Source organism: Diceros bicornis, chromosome 4 (assembly GCF_020826845.1).
Source record: "Diceros bicornis minor isolate mBicDic1 chromosome 4, mDicBic1.mat.cur, whole genome shotgun sequence".
In the NCBI taxonomy this organism is placed as follows: domain Eukaryota; kingdom Metazoa; phylum Chordata; class Mammalia; order Perissodactyla; family Rhinocerotidae; genus Diceros; species Diceros bicornis.
In genome coordinates, this window is record NC_080743.1 from 84,805,126 (window position 1) to 84,832,492 (window position 27,367).

Genomic DNA, 27,367 nt, shown 5'->3' on the forward strand with positions numbered 1-27,367 from the left:
ATTAGTGGGTCTGAAGTTCAGCAGAGAGGCTGGGGCTAGAGAGAGAGGCTTGGGAGTCACTGGGGTGTAAGGGCGATAGAGGCCCAAGGGTCTGCATGGCGTGACACTGGGGAACATCACGTGACCATGTTCTGCTCGCTGTTCATGACCCTCTCAGGAGTTTGCCTCCTCAGTAAGACTGGATGTTCTTTGAGGACAGAAATACTTTCCACCGGAGCATTCCGTACCCAGTGTGCATCTCAGTGCTAGGAAAATGGTCAAGGGCAGAACTTCTGGAGCAGAAAGGAACCTTAAAAATCCTATTACATGAGAGAACTGAGGCCCAGTATCACTACACTACCCGCCTGAGGTCACTCAGCTGAACAGTCACAGCTCTTGCTGCAGGACCAGGTCTCCAGACCTCCAGCCCAGCGCCCTTTTGGGGACGCCACGCTGCCTCAGGGCAGTGAGTTGAGTGTGCCCAGAGGAGCGACGAAGCTTGGGCTTTGGGCTTACTTAGCTTCTCTGAGCCTCAGTTTCATCATCAGCGGGATTATTTAGGGGGTAACTGGGACCATGTCACTTGTGAAGCAGTGAGTATAGTGCCAGGCATACAGTCGGTGCTGGATAAATGTTACCATTCTATTTCCCTCAAGAAAGATAGGGGATTTGGAATAACGTGGTAAGCATGGAGCTGGATGCTGCGGTCTGAAAGGTTGAAAGATGAGCAGCATGAGCTTGGACATCAAATTAGCCATCAGCACTCAGAGCGGAGCCGCCACCGCCCTCTAGAGGGGTTAGAAGTGCTGCAGCTCTAGCTGCGCCTGCAGAGTACGAGCGTGCGCCGGTTTACCCTCCGCTGGCTCCTCTCTCGCTCCTCTCTTGGCTCCGCCCCGCTGGCTCTGTGACGTCTCCAGGAGGAAATGGTTCTCTGCCGGGAACAGTATTTAAAGATTAAATGTTGCCAAATGAATGCCTGCGGAGGCGTCTGAGTTTGGAAGGTAAGATGGACAGAAGGAAGAGAGCTGGTTCTTTCAGGGGGTTCCTTGGGCTTTGGGGACCGCAGCTGAAAGGGGATGTGGGATTGGGAAGCGGAAGAGAGCGCAGAGCCTGCTGGCCAGGCCCAGGGAGCCTTTGGCCCCTGAGCCCGCCTGAGAACTCCAAGGTTCTGCCACAATCCACACATTATTCCTTCAAGTCGTCTCGGTATATCAGGCGCTCTGGTCACAGGGAGAAAAGGAAACTGAAATCAGGACTCATCCATTGCAGTGCTTTTGCTGGCTTGTCTTTATTCTCTGCTCTGATATTTTACTCAGTGTTCCTTTGACTTTCTTCCCTACTCCGCTCCTTTACTTACACCAGCCCATCTCACACCCACTGAAACAGGAACGGTTTATACAAGCATTTGGCTCAAAGATTTCATTGCTGGGTGACTGTGCTTTTGTAGCACAATTGATTAGACCTCTGAGGGTGGGGGCTTTGAGACGGACAGAGTGGAGAGATTGCTGAAAAATGGTTGCTTTGTGAATTTCATCGTATGTATGTTGCATCGTAGCAGATGCAGTTATATAAATATTAAGGTAACTGTTTGGTGCTGTCTGGTGCTTGAATTGGATCTAAATTGCTCAGATCTGATTGAGGGCAGTTGGACTAAATTGACACCCCCAGGTTCCCTATTTCTGTACTATGTATATGCACATGGGTGGGGAGAATAGGATTTGCTAAAAGCTTTTTTCATGAAGGGACATAATTAGCTCTACCATTTATTGAATGCCTAATATTTGCCACTCCCCCTCTTGAATGCATTTTGTACGCATGACAGTATTTATTGTTGCCTCCGTTTGAGGAAACAGAAAATTGAGACTCTAATCTAAGGTTACACAATTAGGAAGTAACAGTCTAAAGTTACACAATCAGGGGCTCAAACTTAGATCTTGCTGAGGTCGGAGTCTCAGTTCTTTTACTGCTTTATCCTACTTTGAACAGGAGCACACAGTGCACAGAGAAGACGTGCACAGAGCCAGCAAACACCCTGAGTGGTACAAGAAATGCAAATCGACAAAACTACATTTTTTCGTGTTAAATGAAGGTTCTAGGTTTTGTTTTTTGTTTTTGTTTTTAAAGAGGCCATTTACTTCTAGTCAGAATGTGTTTAAAAGACATTGAAAGCAATTTAATATTATAGTTTTGAGAATCCTAAAAATAATCATATCCTTTGACCAGTCATTCAATTCTTTGAAATCTGTCTTAAGATCCATCATAAGAAAATAAGCTAAAATAAGCTAAATTTGCTGCAATGTTATTTAGAATTGTTAAAAAGTTCTAATTTAAAAAATCTTATTTAAGAACTGCTCAGTAATAGGGAAATGAAACAACTATATGATGGCATATTACGCAGCCATTAAAAATGTTAAAAGACTTTGTAATAACATAGGAAATTATTTATAGTATGGCATTAAATGAAAGGAAGAAGGAAACAAAGTTACTTACCCAGAATAATCCCAATTATTTTTTAAAAATCTATAGAAATATACTAAAATATTAGCAATGTCTGTTTCTGGACAGTGGGACTATAGAGTAATAATTTTCCTATTTTTAATTTATATATATAATATTCTATAATAAAAAGTTCTATAATAAAAAAGTAGATGTATTTTGAAAAAGTTATTAGTAAAATTAGTTTCTCTTATTCACATGTTTTCTCACTATTATAAAATTACAAAATACCTCTCTCATCTCTAGGTGGAATGTCAGAAGGCTCCAAGAGTATTGTCCTTCCTCATACTGCTGCTCTGTAGCCAGATAATCCTTATTTACTCTGACAGGGGTTTCTAAGAGCTCGTCTCTCTGATCAAGTATCAAGGAGATAAATTTTCATTTTCTCAAAGAAAAGGCAAAAAGTTCTAGCCAGTGGTATTTACCATCATGGAGACCAAGAGCCATAACAACCCCCAGGAGAGACCCACACGCTCCAGCAACAGGAGGGTTTCGGTGGAAGACAATGTTTTGTTGATTAAAGCTGTGACAGAAGGAGACATTGAGCTGGCCCACCAATTGCTGGAAAGAGGAGCTGATGTCAATTTCCAGGAAGAGCAAGGAGGCTGGTCGCCTTTGCATAATGCAGTACAAAACTGCAGGGAGGACATCGTGGAGCTTCTGCTCCACCATGGTGCTGACCCTTGCCTGAGGAAGAGGAACGGGGCCACTCCCTTCATCGTTGCTGGGATTGTGGGAAGTGTGGAGCTGCTCAAACTTATCCTGTCTAAAGGAGCAGATGTCAATGAGTGTGATTTTCACGGCTACACAGCTTTCATGGAGGCTGCTGTGTACGGTATGGTCAAAGCCTTAAGATTCTTGTATGAGAATGGGGCAGAGGTGAATTTGAGTCGAAAGACAAAGAAAGATCAAGAGAGGCTTAGGCAAGGAGGGGCCACAGCTCTCATGGATGCTGCTGAAGAAGGACACGTAGACGTCTTGAAGATCCTCCTTGATGAGATGGGGGCAGATGTCAATGCCCGTGACAATATGGGCAGAAATGCTTTGTTCCGTGCTCTTCGGAACTCCGAGAATAGGAATGTGGAGGTCGTTACTCGCCTTCTGCTGGACCACGGGGCTGATGTCAATGTGAGAGGAGAAGGCGGGAAGACGCCTCTGATCCTGGCAGTGGAAAAGAAGCACTTGGGTTTGGTGCAGATGCTTCTGGAACAAGAATGTATAGAGATTAATGACACAGATAGCGAGGGCAAAACAGCACTGCTGTTTGCTGTCCAACTCAGACAGAAGGAAATTGCGCAGTTGCTGTGCGACAAAGGAGCCAGCACGGATTGTGGGGATCTTGTTAGGATAGCGAGGCGCAATTACGACAATGACCTTGCAAGTTTTCTTCTCCGTCGTGGAGCCAGAGAAGATTTTCACCCTCCTGGTGTAGACTGGAAGGCTCAGAGCTCACGTTGGGGGACAGCCCTGGAACATCTCCATAGTATGTACCGCCCTATGATTGGCAAACTCAAAATCTTTATTGATGAAGAATATAAAATTGCTGACACTTCTGAAGGGGGCATCTATCTGGGGTTCTATGAAGAGCAGGAAGCAGCTGTGAAGCGATTCTGTGAAGGCAGCACACGTGGACAAAAGGAAGTGTCCTGTCTGCAGAGCAGTCGAGCGAACAGTAACTTGGTGACATTCTATGGGCGTGAGAGCCACAGCGGCTGTCTGTATGTGTGCCTCGCCCTCTGTGAGCAGACACTGGAGGAGCTCTTGGCCACGCGTGGAGAGGAGGCTGTGGAAAATGAGGAAGATGAGTTTGCTCGAAATATCCTCTTGTCTGTATTTAAGGCTGTCGAAGAACTCCACCTGTGGTGTGGATACACTCACCAGGATCTGCAGCCACAAAACATCTTAATAGGTGAGTCCCCAATCTTCTCTTAGAAATTATAAGGTCTTTATTTACAAAAGGAAAGGGTTTTCATTGCAGATAGGAGAGGCCTAGAGTAAACGTGGGTTATTCAGTTTGAGGATTAATGCAACGAATTCTTAGTTACAGTGCAGTCTCTTCTGCTACCAGTTATGACCCTTACTCCACATGGAAGTCACAGATGCCAAGGGAATGCCAGGCTAGCTCTATATTTCCCTTGGCAAATACAAATATGAAAGTATGTCTTAGATGGAGCCAGCTCCAGAAATTTGAATTCCTAGAGCAGCCTGCAAGTCAGAGAATCCTGAAGGTGTGTTCCTTCAGACAAGGTGGCAGTTCCTGTGAAACTTAATGGCAAAACTGAGATCAAAATTGGGGATGGCAGGACAAGATGTGACACAGTGAAACAGACTCCAGGCAGGCAGAACAAGTCAACATCCACTGGTCCAAGCCTAAAACAAAACAAACAAAAGTAAGGAAAAAAGCAGAGCTTTGTGTAAAGTCCTGGGAGGCAATGTGGTGCAGTGGGAAAAGCCTGGACTTTAGCCCTGTTCAGGGCGGCTTGCAGCCTAGTCCTGCCACTTTGTAGCTTTGTAACTTCGAACAAGTCACTTAATTCTGTGAGCCTTGGATTCCTCCTTTGAGACTAATACCTCCTTCATAAGGTTGTTATGAGGTCTAAGTGCAGTGTGTTAAATAGACAAGTTGCCTGTAGATTGTAGGTGCTCAACAAAGGCCAGGTGCTTGTCTAGAGGGCTAAGCAGAAGCAGATATGTAACCTGCAGGTATGCATTGAGATTTAAGCTCGGTGTAAGGGAGCAGGGCAAAACGAGGGTCAGGCATTGAGGCGGAGGATGGTATTTAAGGTCCTGGACAAGAGGAGTAGGTGCACATAAGAACACGACTGGGGTCTGGCTTTTAGTTCAAGGACAGGTGCTAGTGTCACTCCTTCCTGGTTTTAAACAACTTTGCTGGGGAGAATGACAAGGGCCAGAAATATATGCGGCTCTGTGAGGCAGATTCTGCGAGAGTTAGCCAAGGGTGAAGTCCTTCCCAGTTCTAACTGCTGATGTTGATGAGAAAGAGTCGTATGTCATGTTCTAAAGAAAAATAATTTGTGGCTACCTATTCCCTGGAATTTCTAGCATCACCTCTTCCGTTCTTAAGCTTGGACAATAAAGAATTGATTACTGCAGACTATTCCCCATGTTAAATCCCTAAGATGATAGGAAAAGATTTTCACATGAGTTCATAGCTGAGATCAAAATAAAAAAAGAATTTTTACAGGACAAAATCTTTGAAGAATCATAAAGAGACTAAACATGGATAGGATTGGATTGGAGAAGGACACAGGAGCCCAGGACAGATGCAGGAAGCCACAGCTAAATGATACTCATGATAGTGGGAGCAGTGCAAAAAAGTGCCACTCGAGAGTAATGGAAGCCGGAGCAGGAGAGGACAAAGGACCAGCTGAGAAGCAGATTGCTGCATCAACAGAAACTAGGAAGATCAAACCCTGTGCATGCCCTCTTCTCCAGGGCCCAGGCATCTCTTGACAGGCCTGTCTGTGTGCAGATAAGGGTACTGCTGAAACACTGGGTGTTTAGCGATCTCAAGAGACACAAAGAGCAGTTAAACCCACAAGATTTCTGCCAAAACACCCTACTAAGTGGCATGTCCTGTTTACCCCTGAGTTCACTGAATAAAATGCAAAGCAAAAGCTCTGACAACTGCCTTCATCCCTCCCCTATGTTGGGTGGCATTACCAGAAGCAGCTCACAGGGCATCAGGGATTCTCAACTGCAAAGTAAGACTTACAGTGAGAAATCACTTAAGATATTTAAAGGAGTGCCGATACTATGAAAGAGATGCACGGAACAGAAGAATTTACACCCAAAGAAATATAGCTAACCAAGTTTGTTAGTTTCCTATGGTTGTTGAAACAAATGATCACAGACTTGGTGGCTTAAAACAGCAGAAATTTATTCTCCCACAGTTCTGGAGGCCAGAAGTATGAAATCAGTTCCACTAGCCCAAAATCAGGTGTCAGCAGGGCCAAATTCCCTCTGGAGACTGTAGAGGAGACTCTGTTCCTTTCCTTTCCAGCTTCTGGCAGCTGCCTGCATTCCTTGGCTTGTGGCTGCATCACTCCAGTCTCTGCCTCCATAGTCATAGTGCTTTCTCTTCTGTTGTCAAATCTCCTTTTGCCCTTCTTGTATAAGGATACACGTGGTTACCTTTAGGACTCACCTGGATAACCCAGGATAATTTCTCCCATCTCAAGATTCTTAACTTAATCACATCTGCAAAGTCTTTTTTATTTTATTTTATTTTTTGGTGTATAAAGAAGCAGTTACATATTCCAGGGATTAGGACATGGGTATTTATTCAGTCTGCCATACTGAGTAACCACAACACAACTTTAAAGTAAGTATAATTAGTAAAACTAGAGAACAAAGACAGGTTATTCCATCCAAGAAGCAAGGATGAGCATTGTGAAAAGAACCAAAAAGAGAATTTGAAAATTAAAAAAATAATTGTTTAAATTAAAAAAACTCCAGCCTGGATTGAAGATTAAATTAGTGAGCTAGAAGATTTGCCTGAGAAATTCTCCTAGAAATTAATGGAAAAGCGTAAAGGGATGGAAAGTATTAAAAAAAACTTTAGAGTCATGAATTAGATCCAGAAGTTCTAATAGGCATTCCAGAGGGAAGGAAGAGAATGAGGTTGAAGCCATATTTGAAAAAAATAGCTGAGAATGTCCCAGAACTAAAGATAGATATAGTTCTCTTATTGAAAAGAGTCACCAGGGGCCGGCCCCGTGGTGTAGTGGTTAAGTGTGCGTACTCCGCTGCTGGCAGCCCAGGTTCGATCCCGGGCGCGCACCGATGCACCGCTTGTCAGGCCATGCTGTGGCAGCATCCCATATAAAGTGGAGGAAGATGGGCACAGATGTTGGCCCAGGGCCAGTCTTCCTCAGCAAAAAGAGAAGGATTGACGTGGATGTTAGCTCAGGGCTGATCTTCCTCACCAAAAAAAAAAAAAAAAAAAAAAGAGTCACCAAAAGCTGAGGATAAATAAGGAAAAAAACCCCACTGAGTCACATGGTAAAGGAATTTCAAAATATCAACAAAAAAGAGAAAAACTCAAAATCTGCCAAGAGAAGACAAATTACCTATGTAGAAACCAGAATCAGATTGGGATAAGACTTCTCTCATCAGCAACCTGGATGCAAAAAGAAAGAGCTGAAGAGAAAGAACCTATTTAACAGCTACAGTGGACCACATATTTGTGTTCCACCAAAGTTTGTATGTTGAAACCCTAATCCCAATGTGATGGCATTTGAAGGTGGAGCCTTTGGGAAGTGATTAGGTCACTAGGGTGGAGCCCTGATGAATGGGGTTAGTGCTTTTTTTCCCCAAAACTGGAAATAAAGTTTTTATTATTTTTTAATTTTTTATTTTTTGTGAGGAAGATCAGCCCTGAGCTAACATCCACGCTGATCCTCCTCTTTTTGCTGAGGAAGACTGGCCCTGAGCTAACATCTGTGCTGATCTTCCTCCCCTTTATGTGGGACGCCACCACAGCATGGCCTGACAGTGGTGCTTCAGTGCGCGCCCAGGATCCGAACCCAGGCCACCAGCAGCAGAGCGCGCGCACTTAACCACTACGCCACGGGGGGCTGGCCCCTAAAGTTTTTATTTTTTTACAGCTTTATTGAGATAAAACTGACATATAATATTGTGTAAGGTTAAGGTGTACAACATGATGATTTTCTATACATATGTTTTGCGAAACAATTACCACAATATGGTTAGTTAACACATCCATCACCTCACATAGTTACCATTTTGTGTGTGTGTGTGGTAAGAACTTTTAAGATCTACTCTCTTAGCAACTTTCAAGTATATAATACAGTATTGTTAACTATAGTCACCATGCTGGACATCACATCCCCAGAACTTATTCATCTTGTAACAGGCAGTTTGCACCCTTTGACCACCTTCAGCCATTTCCTCTACCCCCTGCCACTGGCACCCACCAATCTACTCTCTGTTTTTATGAGTTTAGTTCTTTTAGATTCCACATATAACTGAGATCATATAGTATTTGTCTTTCTCTGCCTGACTTATTAAATTTAGCGTAATGCTTTCAAGGTTCATCCATGTTGTCATAAACAGCAAGATTTCTTTTTTTAAAGGCTGAACAATATTCCATTGTGTGTGTATCTCACATTTTCTTTATCCGTTAATCCGTCAAAAGACATTTAGGTTTTGTCTATGTCTTGGCTATTGTAAATAATGCTGCAGTGAACCTGAGGGTGCAGATATCTCTTCAAGATGGTGATTTCATTTCCTTTGGATGTATACCTAGAAGTGGGATTGCTGGATCATATGGTAGTTCTGTTTTTAATTTTTTGAGGAACCTCCATTCTGTTTTCCACACTGGCTATTCCGCTATGTTTCCACTTGTTTCCATAGTTGCCTTTTCATTTTGTTTGTCATTTCTTTTGCTGTGCAGAAGCTTTTTAGTTTGATGTGGTCCCACTTATTTATTTTTGCTTTTGTTGCTTGCACTTTTGGTGTCGTATCCTAATATCATTGCCAAGACCAATGTCAGGGAGCTTTTTTTCTGTGTTTTCTTCTAGAAGTTTTGCAGTTTCAGGTTTTACTTTTAAGTTTTTAATCCATTTTGAATTAATTTTTGTGAGTGGTGTAAGATGGGGGTTCAGTTTCATTCTTTTGCGTGTGACTGTCCAGTTTTCCCAACACCAGTTTTTGAAGAGACTATCTTTTCCCGGTTGAGTATTCTTGGCTCTTTTGTCAAACATTAGTTGACTGTATATGTGTGGGTTTATTTCTGGGCTTTTGATTCTGTACCATTGGTCTGTATATCTGGCTTTATGTCAGTATTATACTGTTTTGGTTACTATGGCTTTGTAATATAGTTTGAAATCAGGGAGTGTGATGCCTCCAGCTTTGTTCTTTCTCAAATTGCCTCGGCGGGATTTGCGCCCTTATAAGAAGAGGTCTTAGAGCTAGCTAGCTGTCTCTGCCATGTGAGGACACAGCAAGAAGATGGCTGTCTGTAAACCAGGAAGAGAGCCCTCACCTGGAACCTGACCCTGCTAACATCCTGATCTTGGGCTTCTAACCTCCAGAACTGGAAGAAATAAATTTCTGTGGTCTGAATCACCCAGTCTATGGTAATTTGTTATAGCAGCTGGCACCAAGACAACAGCCAAATTATTGTTGTTCGCATGTGATTCAAAATAAATACATTTTTTTTAAGTGTTCAAGGATTCAGGAAAACTTTCCACCCACAGACCGTCTGTGAAAGAACTACTGGAGGATGTGTGTAAGGAAGGAGAGAAAGAGTCTGGGAGAAAACGGAGACTTTTAGAAGCCGAAATGAACGAAGAAATAATTTTTTAAAGTAACCCGAACGTGTTGTTTTTTAAAAAACAAAAATTACAACAAAAAAATCCTAGATGATATCGCTGTGGTGGGAGTAAGTGTGAAGAGCAGAGGGAAAGAAAAGGGGACTGAGGTTCTTGAGTCGTTGGCAGCAAGGCGGAGAGGGCAGATTTCATCCCAGCTCTGCCCATCAACAGTCTGTTAATGTCTGTGGTTGTAAAAGAACAGAAACTAAGCGTAAGCATTTAAAACTTTTTAAAGCACTTTAACAATGTCTATTGAATTTAAAAATAAAAAATCAAGTATTAGAAGAGATGTAAAGAGTTCCGTTAGATACTTTCAGATTTATGTAGCAGAAAACTCAACTCAAAGTGGCTTAAACAAGTGAAAGGAATTTATTGGTTCAAATAACTGAAAATAGTCCGTGGTTGATGATCTGTACCCCTCCACCCCTTCATCCTCACTGCAGGCCACTTTCTGACTTCATCCCTCCTCTCCAGCCCCCTGGGCCTTCTTCTGTCAGAGTAGAGTTCTCCAGGTTCCTTTCTGCCTTGGGAATTCCTATCTGGAATTCTGTCTCCCCTCTCTTCCTCACTTCACTCATCTACCCAAATTCTACTGACCTTTTCTGTCTAAGCGTCTCTTCCTGAGGGAAGACTTCTCCCCCCACCCCACAGCCATGTAGCTCTTCTTCTAATACACTTTCAGAACATCTTGCACTTTGGCTAGCATTTTCAAAATTGCAATTAATTTTATGTTTATCTGTGTAACTGTTAATTTAGTATCAGTCTCCTTGCCCAGAGATGCTAAACCCTGTGTTCTCCTTCACCGTTGTTTTTCCCCTCACCAAACACTTGTTGAAAAATTTGATGGGTTCATATTTGTTAGATTCTGGGTTTCCACACAATGTTGATGTCTAAGTTCAGAATAAAAGGGGTTCGAGAAGCACACAATTGCACTGGCCATCATCCTATCTGGGGATACCTAGCCTTCCTCCTCAGACTCCGTGAAGCCAGAAGCAGGAGCCACCTCTTAGAGGACAAATCACTGACTTGCCCCCCTTTCATTTTGTTCCTGACCTCTCTCATCCCTGCATCTCTCTTTCTGAGGACTCAGTGGCTCCCTTCAAGGGAGAAACGTTCTGAAGAGGGCAAGGAGGCAGTCACTCATTAAGCACATGGTTGATCCATGATAACTGATTACAGTATCATGGTGGGCTGTGGCTAGCAGGTTCGATTTGGTGGAGCGCTATGCTAAGGTGGTCTTTGATTTGGAGACTTGTTGGTTAGTTGTTCTTTTAGCCATAGGCTATAATCTTAACTCCTGCCAGCATCTCCTTTATAAATCTTTGCTCTTTGCCCCTAGGAATTACATGAATGGGGAGCTGGTTAAATTTATTCTCATCTGTCCCCACCCCCTGACCTGGAAAAAATAAAATGTAAGTCCTGCTCTTGGCAGATGCCTAATAGGTCAAAGGACACAGTGCATATGACAGTGTTCTGAGGAGTAAACAGCAATGCAGATACAAGCTTTATTGCCTTTTTCAGAGATGAGGGATTGCACATTGTGCTACATATTTATTTAAATTAATTACTCACAACGTGGAGAATGAAGATTTTTAACGCACCTCTACAAACTATCCCTTAGATTCCAGGAATGCTGTTTGCCTGGCAGATTTTGATAAAAGCATCAAGTGGTCTGGCGAGCCACAGGAAATCAAGAGAGATCTAAAGGTAATTTCTACAGTCAGTTTACTTTTCCATCTTCCTGCTTCCTTATTCGTTCATTACCTTATTTCCTACGGCCAATGAGAGGATGTTCCTATTTTAACTAGGAAGGAAAGAACTCTCAGGCCTTCCCCTAGTCTTGCTCACGGCCTTCGCTCCCTTGCAGACAGCAGCATTTCTCTGGGTTGGTGTAGAGTTGATTGTCACTGTGGCTCCTTTCTGTATCTCTTTGGATCTCTCTCTTCCTCCACTAGCTAAATAGTAAATAAATTGAGCGTGCTGTACCTCTTCTAGAATTACCTCCAGGGGTTTTCTCCAAAATTCCTGCAGGAGGTATTTTCTGCTTAAGGACAAAGTAAATGAGATTTCTTTTCCCACTCCATTCAAACTCTGAAGAGGGCCAGACATTAAGGCCCTCGGAAACACCTGGAAAGGAGGGAGTGGATCACCAGCTCAAAAGACACTAAGCTTGGCCAAAAAGATTAAGTCCCTGAAATAACTGTTTCTTCTGAGAAGAGACAGAGCCTGGCCTCTGCCAACCAAGGCTCCCAGATTGATTCTGACCCTGGTAGGACAGACCTCTCCTGGAGAGTTGCCCAGGGTGCTGAACTTTCAACCCGATGAGCAAGAGCTCTGCATCCCTGTCCGGCCTTTGTGGTTCCATGGCTCCAGATTTCAACTCCTTCCCTGACTGTTGTCTTACAAGGTACAGGAGATCCTATGCCGGCCTCCTTCTTGGCCCTTCCTCCCTGCTGTGGCCTAACTCCTGGGGCCATAACTGTGTCCCGCTGGACCTGGACTGGCTCCTGTATCTGCTGCCTGTCATAGCCCTGGACCTAAATTCCCAGTGCCCAGCCAGATTCGTGGCATTCCTCTTGTTTTTTAAAACATTTTCCCTTTCCTCTGTTTATCTAAATCCTATCCATACTTTAAGGTCTATCTCAAATCCCTCTTCCTCTAAGCAGTCTTCCCTGACAGCTCTGGCCCAGGATTATCTTTTGCTCCTTATAAACCTAGATTGTGGGGACCACATACTGCCTTGAAGAGTTCACAATGCACAAACCTGTGTCTTCTCTCCCCCTGTGGATTCCTCGAGATTCCTCCCATTTCCCATTTGCTCACAGCCTGCACCACACCCTGCAAGTTTACCCAAATAGAGTGAGTAAGCACATTTGGCTTGATTTGTGGCTTTTGTGCAGGCCCTTGGACTGCTGGTCCTGTATGTTGTAAGGAAGGGAGCCATCTGTTTTGAGAAGCTGACGACTCAAAGTTATGAAGAGGTGATTCGACTTTCTTCAGACGCGGTGACTCAGAACCTCATGTATCACCTGTTCTACCCTGGGGAAAATGTGAAGGACCATCTGAGTGGCCTGCTGGATCATCCCTTCTTTTGGAGTTGGGAGAGGTAAGTAAAACTTGAGTACATATCATAGGTCTCCAGAACGGAGACAGTGAGTGTATTAGTCAGGGTTCTTCAGGATTCATAGAGATATATATATTATGAGGAAGTGGCTCATGCAATATTGTGGCTGAGAAGTTCCACAATCTGCCGTCTGCAAGCTGCAGACCCCGGGAAAGGTAATGGTGTAATTTAGTCCAAATCAAAAGGCCTGAGAACCAGGGGAGCTGATGATATGGATTCCAGAAAGGATCTGAAGGCCTGAGAACCAAGAGAGTTGAGGACAAGAGAAGATCAATGTCCTAGCTGAAGCAATCAGACAGGAAGGGGCAAATTTTGCCTTTTGTTCTATTCAGGCCCTCAACAGATTGGATGATGCCCACTCACACTGGGGAGGGCAGTCTGCTTTACCGAGTCCACTGATTCAAATGCTAATCTCGTCTGGAAACACCCTCACAGACACATCCAGAATAGTATTTAATCTGGGCCCCCTGTGGCCAGTCAAGTTAACACATAAAATTAACCATCATGGCGAGGTGGTGTGGCGGGAGTCAGGCTGGGGATCTGCAGATCCAGGCTTTCCTCTCAGCTTGGCATTTCCTGGCTGTGGGTCCTTGGAGCAGTGACTTAACCTCCCTGGACTCTGGTTTTCTCTTGTGAAGAGTAGAAAAAGGGAGAGGAGAGAAGCCTGTATCTCCCATTGTGCAGAATTTTTAGAGCCGTGGTTTTACTACTTTTATCAAAACCCAAAATCTAACAGTTTTCTCTTTCTGGAAAGAGTGGGAAGGATGGAATGAGCATGATAATTCTATCATCCTCAGCCGCTATAGGACCCTTAGGAATGTGGGAAATGAATCCGACATCAAAACGAGAAACGCTGAAAGCAAGATCCTCCAACTACTGCAACCTGGAAAATCTGAACGTTCCACAAGTTTTGCCCGGTGGACTCGTGAGGTATGAACGATTCCTATGGTCTGAGAGTTATTCCAGGGATAAGAATCTGTGTAATGTGCTATGTTAGTTTTTCTAACTTTTTTAATACTATTGGCCTGACCCAACCAAGGGGTGAAAGAGGGGATTTTCCTTCCCTTCCTCCCCATCCCAGTTTCCATTTGAACTTTCGGGTCTTTCAGAGGCCAGATTCCCCCGACAGACTCTCATCTAGGCTCCTCTTTAGGATGGCCTTGTCCCATCCCATTCCTTTTCTGTGGCTCTTTCCCTCAAACCTTGTTTTCTGAGAGAGGCCTGGCTAACAATCCTGTTACTGCTGTGACAAGAGCAGCTGATTAAATCGAGCTTAACCCAAAGGAGGCACTCCACCGTGAGGCGTTTCAGTCTGAGGAGAGACCAGCTGCCTCTACTGCCTGTGAACAGCCCAGCTCTGAGGATCCGCATACACACCTACATTCTGCCTGAGAAAAGAGACTACGAAGAAAAGATGACCTTCTAAATTCCTCTTCTTTAAGAAAAAGTCCACTTAACTTAAACTGAGTATGGTGGAACATAAAAAAAGAATCAGCATCTCAATCTAGTCAGTACCATCAGAACTTTCATTATTATTAATTAGCAGCCATCTGTCAAGTACCAGTTATGTGCCAGGCCCGTGCGAGGCCATGGATAGACAAAGCAGACTACAGCATTATCCATGTGGGGCCGAGAGACCCACAGAAATGATGGCTGTGTGATACATGCTGGGCGCCGCAGGGATATGTGCAGAGCACTATGGGAGAATCCGTAATCCTCAGGTCTTTGAGTGAGACCAACTGCTTCCCTATCTTAAGCCTGATCTAGGACTGTGCTTCTCCCATACCTCTTTGTTTCTAGGTTTCATTTTGCTTTCCTTCCCTCGCTCGTCTCCAGGCTACACATCATACTCATAATTGCTGGCTTAACATCTGTCTTTGCTGCTATCCTATAATTTCCACCAGAGTAGAGACCATCCCTTGTCTTGTTCATTATTGTATTCTTGGTATGGAGTAAGTGTGCCGTGACTCTTTGCTAAATGAATGTCTAAAAAACTTCAGCCAACACTTAAATTTGTAGAATCAGAGCAATTTGAAACCAGAGCAGATGACAGTAATCGCTAATGATTGTGTAGTGCCGACTATATGGCAGCTATAGTTCTCAAGAATTAATGTGAGTTACCACAGTTAATCCTTGTAACAATCTTTGAGGCCATTATCTCCATTTTGCAGATGGGCAAACTGAGGCACAGACAAATAATTTTTCCAAAGGCACAGAGCCAGGAAGGGATGCAGCAGGATTTGAAGCTGGGCAGTCTGGTGGCAGACGCCATGTGCTAAAGCCACTCGTGCACAAAGCTATGATGCCATCAAGTCCACCAGCTCTTTTTTTTTTTTAAATTTAATTAATTAATTTTTTTCCCCCAAAGCCCCAGTAGATAGTTGTATGCCATAGCTGCACATCCTTCCAGTCGCTGTACGTGGGACGCGGCCTCAGCATGGCCGGAGAAGTGGCGCGTCGGTGCGCGCCCAGGATCCAAACCCGTGCTGCCAGCAGCGGAGCGCGCGCACTTAACCGCTAAGCCACAGGGCCGACCCCCACCAACTCTTTTAATTGCTGAGGAACTTGAGGCTCAGAGAGGGAACCCAAAACACTCAGAATTGGAAAACCAGAGATTGGCAGAGCTGGGAAGAGAATTCTGTTCTTTTGTTTCCCACTTCATTGATTCTTTCCCCTAAACTTCATTGACTTATATTGAATTTTGATTGACTTCAATTCTTATTTATCTATTTATTTTTTATTGTTGTCATAATAGTTTATAACATTGTGAGATTCCAGTTGTACATTATTATTTATCAGTCACCATATAAATGCGCCCCTTCACCCCTTGTGCCCGCCCCCCAACCCCCTTGCCCCTGGTAACCACCAAACTGTTCTCTCTGTCTGTGTGTTAGCTTATATTCCACATGTGAGAGAGGTCATACAGTGTTTGTCTTTCTCTGTCTGGCTTATTTCACTTAACATAATACCCTGCAGGCCCATCTATGTTGTTGCAAATGGGGCGATTTTGTCTTTTTTATGGCTGAGTAGTATTCCATTATATATATATACCACATCTTCTTGATCCAATCATCTGTTGATGGACACTTGGGTTGCTTCCATGTCTTGGCTATAGTAAATAATGCTGCAATGAACATAGGGGTGCGTAAGCCTCTTTGGATTGTTGATTTCAAGTTCTTTGGATAAATACCCAGAAGTGGGATAGCTGGATCATAAAGTATTTCTGTTTTTAATTTTTTGAGGTATCTCCATGCTGTTTTCCATAGAGGCTGCACCAGTTTGCATTCCCACCAGCAGAGAATGAGGGTTCCCCTTTCTCCACATCCTCTGTAACATTTGTTGTTTTTTGTCTTGGTGATTATAGCCATTCTCATGGGTGTAAAGGTGATATCTTAGTGTTGTTTTGATTTGCATTTCCCTGATGGTTAGTGATGTTGAACATCTTTTCATATGCCTATTGACCATCTGTATATCTTCCTTGGAAAAATGTCTGTTCATTTCCTCTGCCCATTTTTTGATCGGGTTATTTGTTCTTTTGTCGTTCAGATGTGTGAGTTCTTTATATATTATGGAGATTAACCCCTTGTAGGATATCTGGTTTGCAAATATTTTCTCCCAGCTGGTGGGTTGTCTTTTCATTTTGATCCTGGTTTCGTTTGCCTCGCAGAAGCTCTTTAGTCTGATGAAGTCCCACTTGTTTATCTTTTCTTTTGTTTCCTTATCCGAGTAGACATGGAATTTGAGAAGATCCCTTTATGACAAATGATGAATAGTGTACTGCCTACGTTTTCTTCCAGGAGTTTTATAGTTTCAGGTCTCACCTTCAGGTCTTCAATCCATTTTGAGTTAATTTTTGTGTATTGCGAAAGCAGATGCTCCACTTTCATTCTTTTGCATGTGGCTGTCCAGTTTTCCCAGCACCATTTATTGAAGAGACTTTCCTTTCTTCATTGTATGTTCTTTGCTCTTTTGTCAAAGATTAGCTGCCCGTAGATGTGAGGTTTTATTTCTGGGGTTTCAATTCTGTTCCATTGATCTGTGTGTCTGTTTTTGTACCAGTACCATGCTGTTTTGATTACTATTGCTTTGTAGTATGTTTTGAAGTCAAGGATTGTGATGCCTCCAGCTTTGTTCTTTTTTCTCAAGAATGCTTTAGCTATTCGGAGTCTTTTGTTGCCCCACATGAATTTTAGGATTCTTTGTTCTATTTCTGTGAAGAATGTCATTGGGAATCTGATTGGGATTACATTGAATCTGTAGATTGCTTTAGGTAGTATGGACATGTTAACTATGTTTATTCTTCCAATCTATGTACATAGGATATCTTTCCATTTCTTTATGTCATCATCAGTTTCTTTCAATAATGTCTTATAGTTTTCATTGTATAGGTCTTTCACCTCCTTGGTTAAATTTATTTCTAGATATTTTATTCTTTTTGTTGCGGTTGTAAATGGGATTGTATTCTTGAGTTCTCTTTCTGTTAGTTTGTCATTGGAGTATAGAAATGCAACTGATTTTTGTAAGTTGATTTTGTACCCTGCAACTTTGCTGTAGTTGTTGATTATTTCCAATAGTTTTCTGATGGATTCTTTAGGATTTTCTATATATAAAATCATGTCATCTGCAAACAGCGAGAGTTTCACTTCTTCATTGCCTATTTGGAGTCCTTTTATTCCTTTTTCTTGCCTAATTGCTCTGGCCAGAACTTCCAACACTGTGTTGAATAACAGTGGTGAGAGTGGACACCCTTGTCTTGTTCTCAGAGGGATGGCTTTCAGTTTTTCCCAGTTGAGTATGATGTTGGCTCTGTGTTTGTCATACATGGCCTTTATCATGTTGAGGTACCTTTCTTCTATACCCATTTTGTTGAGCGTTTTTATCATAAATGGATGCTGGATCTTGTCAGATGCTTTCTTTGCATCTATTGAGATGATCATGTGGTTTTTGTTCCTCATTTTGTTAATGTGGTGTATCACATTGATTGATTTGCGGATGTTGAACCATCTCTGTGTCCCTGATATAAATCCCACTTGATTGTGGTGTATGATCTTTCTAATGTATTCCTGTATTTGGTTTGCCAATATTTTGTTTGGGATTTTTGCATCTATGTTCATCAGCGATATTGGTCTGTAATTTTCCTTCTTTGTATTGTCCTTGTCTGGCTTTGGTATCAGGGTGATGTTGGCCTCATAGAACATGTTAGGAAGTGTTCCATCTTCCTCTATATTTTGGAATAGTTTGAGAAGGATAGGTATTAAATCTTCTTTGAATATTTGGTAAAATTCTCCAGAGAAGCCATCTGGTCCTGGACTTTTATTTTTGGGGAGGTTTTTGATTACTGTTTCAATCTCTTTACTTGTGATTGGTCTATTCAGGTTCTCTTTTTCTTCTTGATTCAGTTTTGGGAGGTTGTATGAGTCTAAGAATTTATCCATTTCTTCTAGATTATCCAATTTGTTGTCATATAGTTTTTCATAGTATTCTCTTATAATCCTTTGTATTTCTGTGGTATCTGTTGTGATTTCTCCTCTTTCATTTCTAATTTTATTTATTTGAGCCTTCTCTCTTTTTTTCTTGGTGAATCTGGCTAAGGGTTTGTCAATTTTGTTTATCTTCTCAAAGAACCAGCTTTTTGTTTCATTGATCCTTTGTACTGTTTTTTTGGTTTCATTTTCATTTATTTCTGCTCTAATTTTTATTATTTCCCTCCTTCTGCTGACTTTGGGCTTTGTTTGTTCTTCTTTTTCTAATTCTGTTAGGTGTAGTTTAAGATTGCTTATTTGGGATTTTTCTTGTTTGGTAAGGTGAGCCCGCATTACTATGAATTTCCCTCTCAGGACTGCTTTTGCTGCATCCCATATGAGTTGATATGGTGTATTTTCATTTTCATTTGTCGCCAGATATTCTTTGATTTCTCCTTTAATTTCTTCAATGATCCATTGGTTGTTCAGTAGCATGTTGTTTAGTCTCCACATCTTTGTCAATTTCCCAGCTTTTTTCTTGTAGTTGATTTCTAGTTTCATAACATTATGGTCAGAAAAGATGCTTGTTATGATTTCAATCTTTTTAAATTTATAGAGGTTTGCCTTGTTTCCCAACATATGGTCTATTCTTGAGAATGTTCCATGCGTGTTTGAGAAGAACATGTAATCTGTTCTTTTTGGATAGAGTGCTCTATATATATTTGTTAAGTCCATTTGGTCTAGTTTTTCATTTAAGTCCACTATTTCCTTATTGACTTTCTGTCTGGATGATCTATCCATTGATGTAAGTGGGGTGTTAAGGTCCCCTACTATTATTGTGTTGTTGATATTTCCTTTTAGGTTTGTTAGTAGTTTCTTTGTGTACTTTGGTGCTCCTGTGTTGGGTGCATATATATTTATAAGTATTATGTCTTCTTGATGGAGTGTCCCTGTTATCATTATACATTGTCCCTCTTTGTCTCTCATTACCTTTTTTATCTTGAAGTCTACTTTGTCTGATATAAGTATGGCAGCACCTGCTTTCTTTAGTTTTCCATTAGCTTGGAGTATCATCTTCCATCCCTTCACTCTGAGCCTGTGTTTGCCTTTAGAGCTGAGATGTGTTTCCTGGAGGCAGCAAATTGTTGGGTCTTGTTTTTCAATCCATCCAGCCACTCTGTGTCTTTTGATTGGGGAATTCAATCCATTTACATTTAGAGTGATTATTGATATATGAGGGCTTAATGCTGCCATTTTATCTCTTGTTTTTTGGTTGTTATGTATTTCCCTTGTTTCTCCTCTCATGTATTTTGGACTGCTAATTCAGTTTGGTGGCTCTCTATGATGGTTTTCTCAGTTTTCTCTTTATTTATCATTTGTGTCTTTGTTCTGATTTTTTGTTTAGTGGTTATCATGTGGTTTGTATAAAAGATCTCATAGATGAGATAGTCCATTCCCTGATAGCGTCTTGTTCCCTTAGTCTAAGCAGGTTTCATCCCTCTCCTCTTCCCCTTCTAAGTTGTTGTTGTCGTCACAACTTATTCCATTAAGTGTTGTAAATTTGTGGTTAAAATGAAGTGATAATATTTATTTTTGATGTTTTCTTTTCCTTTATCTTTAGAGTTATAATGAAGTGTTTGCTAATCTGTTCTGATAGAGAGTTGCAATTTCTGATTTTGTTTGCCTATTTATCTGCATGCTCAAGGCTTTGTAAACCCTTTCTTTCTTTCTGTCTTTTTCAGGTATGAGGGCTTTCTTGATCAAATATGGTGGGGGGGTCTTGGGGCAATGAAATCCCTTAGTTTTTGTTTATCTGGGAAAGTTGTTATTTCTCCATCATCTCTGAAGGATATTTTCACTGGATATAGTATTCTTGGCTGAAAGTTTTTGTCTTTCAGAATTGTGAATATATCATTCCACTCTCTCCTAGCCTGTAAGGTTTCTGCTGAAAAATCCACTGAAAGCCTGATAGAGTTTCCTTTATAGGGTATTCTCTTCTGCCTTGCTGCCCTTAATATTTTTTCTTTATTTTTGACTTTTGCCAGCTTTACTAATATATGCCTTGGAGAAGGTCTTTTTACATTCATGTAATTAAGAGTCCTGTTGACTTCTTTTACATGTAATTCCAGCTCCATCTCCAGGTTTGGGAAGTTCTCAGTTATTATTTCTTTGAACAAGCTCTCTGCTCCTTCTTTCCTCTCTTCTCCCTCTAGAATACCTATAATCCTTATGTTGCATTTCCTCATTGTGTCAGATATTTCTCAGAGAATTTCTTCTTTTTTTTTTAGTCTAAGTTCTCTCTCTTCCTCCATCTGAAGCATTTCTGTGTTCCTGTCCTCCAGATTGCTAATTCTATCCTCCATATTATCAGCCCTGTTGTTTAAGGACTGTAGATTTTTCTTTATCTCATCCTTTGTTTTTTTCATCTCTAACAATTCTGTTTGGTTTTTCTTTATAGATTCAATCTCTTTTGTGAAGAATTCTCTCAGTTCAGTAATTTGGTTCCTGATTTCATTGAACTGTCTTTCAGAATTCTCTTGTAGCTCATTGAGTTTTCTTATGATGGCTGTCTTGAATTCTTTGTCATTAAGATCATAGATTTCCATGCCTTCAGGATTGGTTTCTGGGTGTTTTTCTTTTTCCTTCTGATCTGGAGTATTAATAAATTTCTTTATACCATTTGATGGGGTGGATTTGTGCCGGCATATAGTGATAGTTTCTGGATGCAGGTTCCGCCTGCTGCCACTTGGGGAGTGGGCAGGAGCTGTGTAATCTGAGCCCACTGCTGCGATCCCTGTCAGTTGTGCCTGTCCAAGCCTGGGTCACTCCTTGGGATCGCAGTGACCCTGTGGGGTCTCCCACCGAGTGGGAAAGTAGTCACGTGGGGGTCTCAGGGCCACTGCTGCCTACTCCCGCTGACCCCGGGGGTTGTGCTCCCTACTGCTGGGCCACAGTGGTACTATGGGTGTTCAGGAAGCTGGGAGCTTGTTCACCCACACTGGGATCTCAGCTGCCCTCTGCTCCTAGGTCACACCAGCTGTTGTGCTTGGTGGGCAGGAGCTCCCCTCTGAGACTGAGCCAAAGCCTCTCCCTGGAACTGGGTAGGATTGTGGATTCTCCCACCAGACGAGAGAGTGATCACCTGCGGGCTCAGGGCTACTGCCTCAGGTTCTCACAGTCTCGCTGAGACATGCTTCCCCTCTTTGGGGCTGCAGCAGTACTGTGGGTGTTCACAGCAGCTGGGAGCTTGTTCACACAGACTGGGAGCTCAGCCCCCCTCTGCTCCTAGGTAGCATTGTCCTTTGTGCTTGGTGGGTAAGGCTTCCCCACTGGGTCCCAAGCCTATGCTGCTCTCTGTGGGCTGCATGGCCCTGAAGGCTCCCCCACTAGACAGGGAAGTGATCACATGGGGGGTTCAGGGCTGCCATCACCTGTTTCCACAGTCATGCTGAGGCACGCTCCCATCCTCGGGGCCCCAGCGATGCTATGATCACTCCAGCTGGGAAAGTAGTGGCACATGTGTGCTGGGCTGCCTGGGGTCCAGAGGGTCCTCACCTATCTCCACCACTTTCTTGGGGCGGGGGGTAGTCCATATATAGTTCAGATATACAGCTGCTTGGGTCTCTGAGGCGTCCTGGTGTGCTGTGCGGGTATCCTCCGCTGATCCATGAACATCCTTTTAGTTATAGTTTGAAGGGAGAGAGACACAGGGAACAACTCACTCAACCATGTTGCTGACGTCACTCAATTCTTATTTTTTAATTTCCATTTTAGGCTTGTTTTTCTTTTGATTTTAGTGACTTGCCCATTTTCCTGGTCGTACAATCAGTTTTTGGCAGCACAGGTCTACAGCCCAAGTTTTCTAGTGTGTACTTCTGCCTTCCTCCACAAGCTGCCCCATCCTGCCCCACTACATCGCTCAGCATTTCTCAGACGTGCTCTGCATGTCGTACACCAAGGCGGGCTCAGCAGGTCTTCACTAGGGTTGGTCTAGTCACTAGTTACTCTTCCTAAGGGACCCTCTGGCTTCCTGGTTGTTGCATCTTGTTCTCTTACTCCAAACTCTTTCTAAATACAAGAGCCATCTACAAGGGTGCAAGCATACAGAGGAAGGCATTCATATGAAAGAAGTTACCCTGGGACGCCTAGAGGCAACAAGAAACATGTAACCTTTGGAGACATAATTCAAAAGAAAATAAAACAAAAAAACAACCCCACTCACTTTGGCGGTGGCTGCCAGGCCTGGTTTCAGTACAGACAACCTTCTTTAAAGAGGAAATGTAATAAAGTATGAATTTGCAAGGGTGGCCACAAGGATAAAAATACGTGTATTATGATGAGCAAATTTCCTGGTATAGCAGCCAAAGATTTTCTAAACCATGTGAATATATTTAACATCTTATGAAAACAATTTACGTGGGAAATAGATACATGAATTTAAAGTTATTTATAATTCCACATCTACACACAACTACAGTTAGCATTTTGGTGTAGAGTGTTCACTTCCATTCTTTTCTTTCTGTTAATTTATTTTATTAATTAGTGGTAATTTTGGCATATATTAAAATTTGTATTTTGCCTTTTTGCAGTAACATTCCATCAGGATTTATTTTGTATTGCTCCTACATTTTGTATAATGTTTTGCTTTTTAGATTGACAGCTATGTCATGCAAAAGATGAATAAGTTTTATAAAGAAAGTAGCAATTTCTATCAGAACACTGTGGGTGATCTGCTAAAGTTCATCCGGAACGTTGGAGAACACATTGATGAGAAAAAGAATGAAAAGTAAGTATTGTTTTCATTCCCGTAAGTCATATATGAGATGAGAATGATTTAAAAAAATCCAATTCTAAATTTATATCTGCTACTTGATGGAAAGAACAACATTTATTTTGATGAAAGAAAAGTAATTCCTCCCCGTTGTTCAGAAAAGGGACTCCACGAGGGTCTTACAGTGAACTCATGGACATGCCCAGTAGGCTCTCATCTTCCTTTTTAGCTTTTGCTGAGCCCTCATGAACAGAAGGCTAGTGACTCCCTTGTGTGAAGAAACACAGGGGACTGGGCAGCTGGGTGCAATGAATGTAGCATTATGAAAGCCTAGAAAGTAGCCCCACATTAGTCAAATCAGCTTTTGTTGCCAAGAATATTAGCTGCAAACTCACAAAAAACTTGCAGTTTTCAGGGCTCTTTTAGATTTTAGAATTGTAGATAAGTGATTGTGGAGTTGTATTATCTGCCTTTTATGGATGATAAAACCGAGGTTCACAAGAAATAAGCTGCCAAAGTGCACAGGATTAGTTGTAGAGTCAGGAGATGAATCACGCTCTGTCAGGCTCTCAAGTCCTCATTCATTTTGCCATAGAAACCAAGGGAGCAAAGAGATCTCTGGAGCCATGTGTTGTAAGGAGGGGAAGAAGAATTTGAGGCAAGCATGCCAAAGCATTTATGTTTCATTTCAGGATGAAGTCGAGAATTGGAATACCTTCCCACTATTTTCAGAAGAAATTTCCTGATCTGATCATCTACGTCTATACGAAACTACAGAACACAGAATACAGAAAGCATTTTCCAAAAACACAGTTCAAACAAGCCTTGGTGTGAGGGAGGCAGTGGTGGTCAGCACTTGAGTGTTGCTGAGCCCTGAGTGCTGACAGAGCCTTGTGTAATCCTGGGCAAGTCACTACTCTCTGGACCTCTTAACTAACCTGGTTGCCTGGAAGGGATGAGTTGGATGGCTGATGCAGCAGTTCCTGGTCCAATGCTCGGCATTTCCCACATGTTTATAACAAAAAAGGTATATGCTCCAATTACTCTAGGTCTTTTTAAGGGTAGAGTTTAGGGGGCAGGAGCTAGGAGGGCATCCTGCTGAGATTCCTCTTGTCAATTGCACGAAAGGAGTGAATGCCTAGACCTCTAATGCTGTATGTTTTACATCAATTATCTCATGTAATTCTCCCAGTGACCTTGCAAGATAGGGTTAATATCCCCAGAGAAGAACTGAAGAACCTGAAACTCAGAGTTTGAGCTACTTACCCAAGATCATACAACCTGTACAGAGCACTGTATAAATGGATGTGGTGGTGTTGTTACCTCTCACTTGGGCACCTTAGAACTTAATTACTAGCCCAGGGCTCTTCTGCATGAGACCCAAAAAGAACGTCAAATGGGCTCCGGGAGGCTCATTCATTTATTCATTCAATATTTGTTGAGCACTAGTATAAGTCTAGGTAATAATTGTATGCATTCCATTCCTTCTAGAACCACCTGCACTGGTTTTCCATGACCTTAAGGCAGTAGTTCTCAACTGTGGGCAATTTTGCCCCTCAGGGGCCATTTGGTAGTGTCAGGAGATGTTTCTGGTTGTCAAAGCTGGGAGGTAGGTGGTGTTACTGGCATCTAGTAGATTGAGGTCAGGGATGCTGCCACACATTCTGCGATCACAGGATAGTCCCCTGCAACACAGAATTATCCAGCCTGAAATATCAGTGGTACTGAGGTTGAGAAACTCTGTCTTGAGAGGCTGGGACACTTTTGAACTGGCTTGCGGCCCAGGACCATGGAGTGTGCAGACCACCTCACAAGGAGTGACTTGGATTTGTTTCCTTGCTTTTGGATCTGTAGTGAGACAGTTCCAGTGTCACCTCCTCAAGAAGTCCTCTGACCACCCTCAGTTTCTACACCCCAGTGTGAGTCCTCTTCCTGGCTGCCTAGCACCGTAGCCACATCAGAGCATGCTTTTCTCCACCTTGAGCGTGCTTCTTCCCCACTGGAATCTAAGCTCTCTAGGGCCAATGAAATATATTTTTTTGATTTGTGTCATTACTGCCTAGCAAAGTGTCTTCCCCACAGTAATGTACAATATATATTCATTGAATAATGAATGAACCATATTCATAGAGGAGTAATAATGCTACCTTACATTTTTATGATAATTTATAACTTCTAAATTACACCTGCATATTTTATCTCTTTTAGTTTTCAAAACAATCCCGTAAGGTAAATGTTGTAATCCTTATTTTGCAGATGAGGAAACTAAGGTTAGAGACATGCTGATTGACTCTAATACATGCCTAGGAGGTGTCATTGTCTGGATCCGAACAGATATTCTGGCATTAAGTCTGATGTTCTTTCCATTATCCTCACTGTGGTGGTGAAGATGGAGCTTTGTAGTGGGAGGAGCTGGGAAAAACGGTATCTTAGGTATTCCTGGGTGTAAAATGGGTATCACTGAATGAAGTTAAGAAGAGCTGGAAGGGACAAACTTAAGGATTTTCTTTAAGGTTTTAGGAGCAGCAAGATTGCTTTAGGTTTTAAAGTTAAGCTTTGGTTTTATGATTTGTAGTGAGTACCTGGATATGTCAATCAAAATGTCCATTTATAAAGCATATTCGATAAAACTTTGAATCATCTCATTAAGTCTGATTTTCTCTGAATGATATTCCTACTTTTGAGAGCAGTGTTACCTACTATAGAAAATGTTCAGTGAGTAGTTACTGGGTAAGTTTTAAGAAAGGGCATCCTGCTCTTTAATAATGGGAAAAGGAGCCTATTTTCAGGCCTCCAGTAATTCCAGAACGCCATGCACCCTGGGCCTTCTTGTAGAAATAGAAAGAAGGGGGGTTGGCCCCGTGGCATAGTGGTTAAGTTTGGCACACTCCGTTTCGGCAGCCTGGGTTTGGTTCCTAGGCGCAGACCTACACTACTCATCAGCAGCCATGCTGTGGCGGCAACCCACATACAAAAAATAGGGGAAGACTGGCACAGATGTTAGCTCAGGGTGAATCTTCCTCTGCAAAAAAAAAAAAAAAAAGAGAGAGAGAAGGAAGGAACTGATCATTTTATCCTTTTCTTTAATTCTCTGAGGGTTTCTGTGGATACTTTGCAGATATTTCTCATTCAGTTGTCAACACAAACATTTACTTGAGCTTGTAGCTCATGCTAGGTACTGTGTTAGGCAAGGTAATTCTGCATCGAGGCATGTCAAGCAGAGGTGCCAGTTCCACAGAGAAGGGGGGAGGTTGCCCACCTGGAGTGTACTGGACAAGCAACATAGGACAGACAATTATGGTAAAAGTAATCCAGCAACATCCATGACAATGCTATAGGACACAATTATATCCATTTTACAGAAGAGGCAACTAATGCTCAGACAGGATTGATGAGTTGCCCAAGTTCACATAGGTCGTCAGTGGAAGAGCCAGAATGCAAACCCAGGTCTGCAGGTCCATAGGGTGTGGTCTTTCTGGAGTGCCAAAGATGGTGAGTTTAGGCAGGGTGGATGGTCATTGTGAGGATGGGTATTGGGGTTCTCATCCATTCCTCCCCATTGGAGCCTAGGAGGTCAAGGTTACCCGTGACTTACATAGTACCAAATCCAATGGTCACTTCTCTGTCCTCAGCAATCTCACAGCAACGGTTGATTCAGCTGACCACTTTTGCTCTTGCGCCTGTTTCCTTGAGCATCCTCAGCACCACACTCACGTGCTGTTCCTCCCCATTGGTTGCTCCTTCACCGCATCCTTTGCCAGCTCCATCTCTGCTCAGCCTCTAAACATGAGTGCCCCTGACTTAATCCTCAAGCAATTCTCTTTTTCCCCTTTCTCCCTAGATGATCTCTTCAAATGCCATGATTAATATTGACATAAATAGGCAGATGGTATCCGTGTTTTGAAATTTAGCTTCCACCAACGAATGCTACCATCATCCACCTAATTGCCCCCAATTACCAGTCTTGTTTGATTCTCCCCCTGCCAAACAGCCAATGTATTAACAAGTCCAGTTGGTTCTCCCACCAAAATAAATCCCAAATCTGTTGACAACCCTTTGTCTCCACTGCCTGGCTCAAACCACCATCATTTCTCATTTGGACTGAAGCATGAACCTTACAACTGACACTTGTGCTTCCGTACTTTTCCCCCAACAATACTTTCTCCACAAAGTG

The 27,367-nt window shown here is 42.5% G+C and overlaps 1 protein-coding gene across 1 annotated transcript; it reads left to right on the top strand.

Moving 5' to 3' along the window:
* Window positions 1-893: 893 nt before the first annotated feature.
* On the top strand, window positions 894-25,838 carry RNASEL (ribonuclease L). Its single transcript, XM_058539916.1, is given in 8 exon segments — window positions 894-980; window positions 2,722-4,384; window positions 11,458-11,543; window positions 12,737-12,942; window positions 13,758-13,890; window positions 23,075-23,208; window positions 23,886-23,999; window positions 24,001-25,838. Coding segments are annotated over 7 exon segments (2,223 nt in total). The 5' UTR covers window positions 894-980; window positions 2,722-2,904; the 3' UTR covers window positions 24,071-25,838.
* Window positions 25,839-27,367: the final 1,529 nt, after the last annotated feature.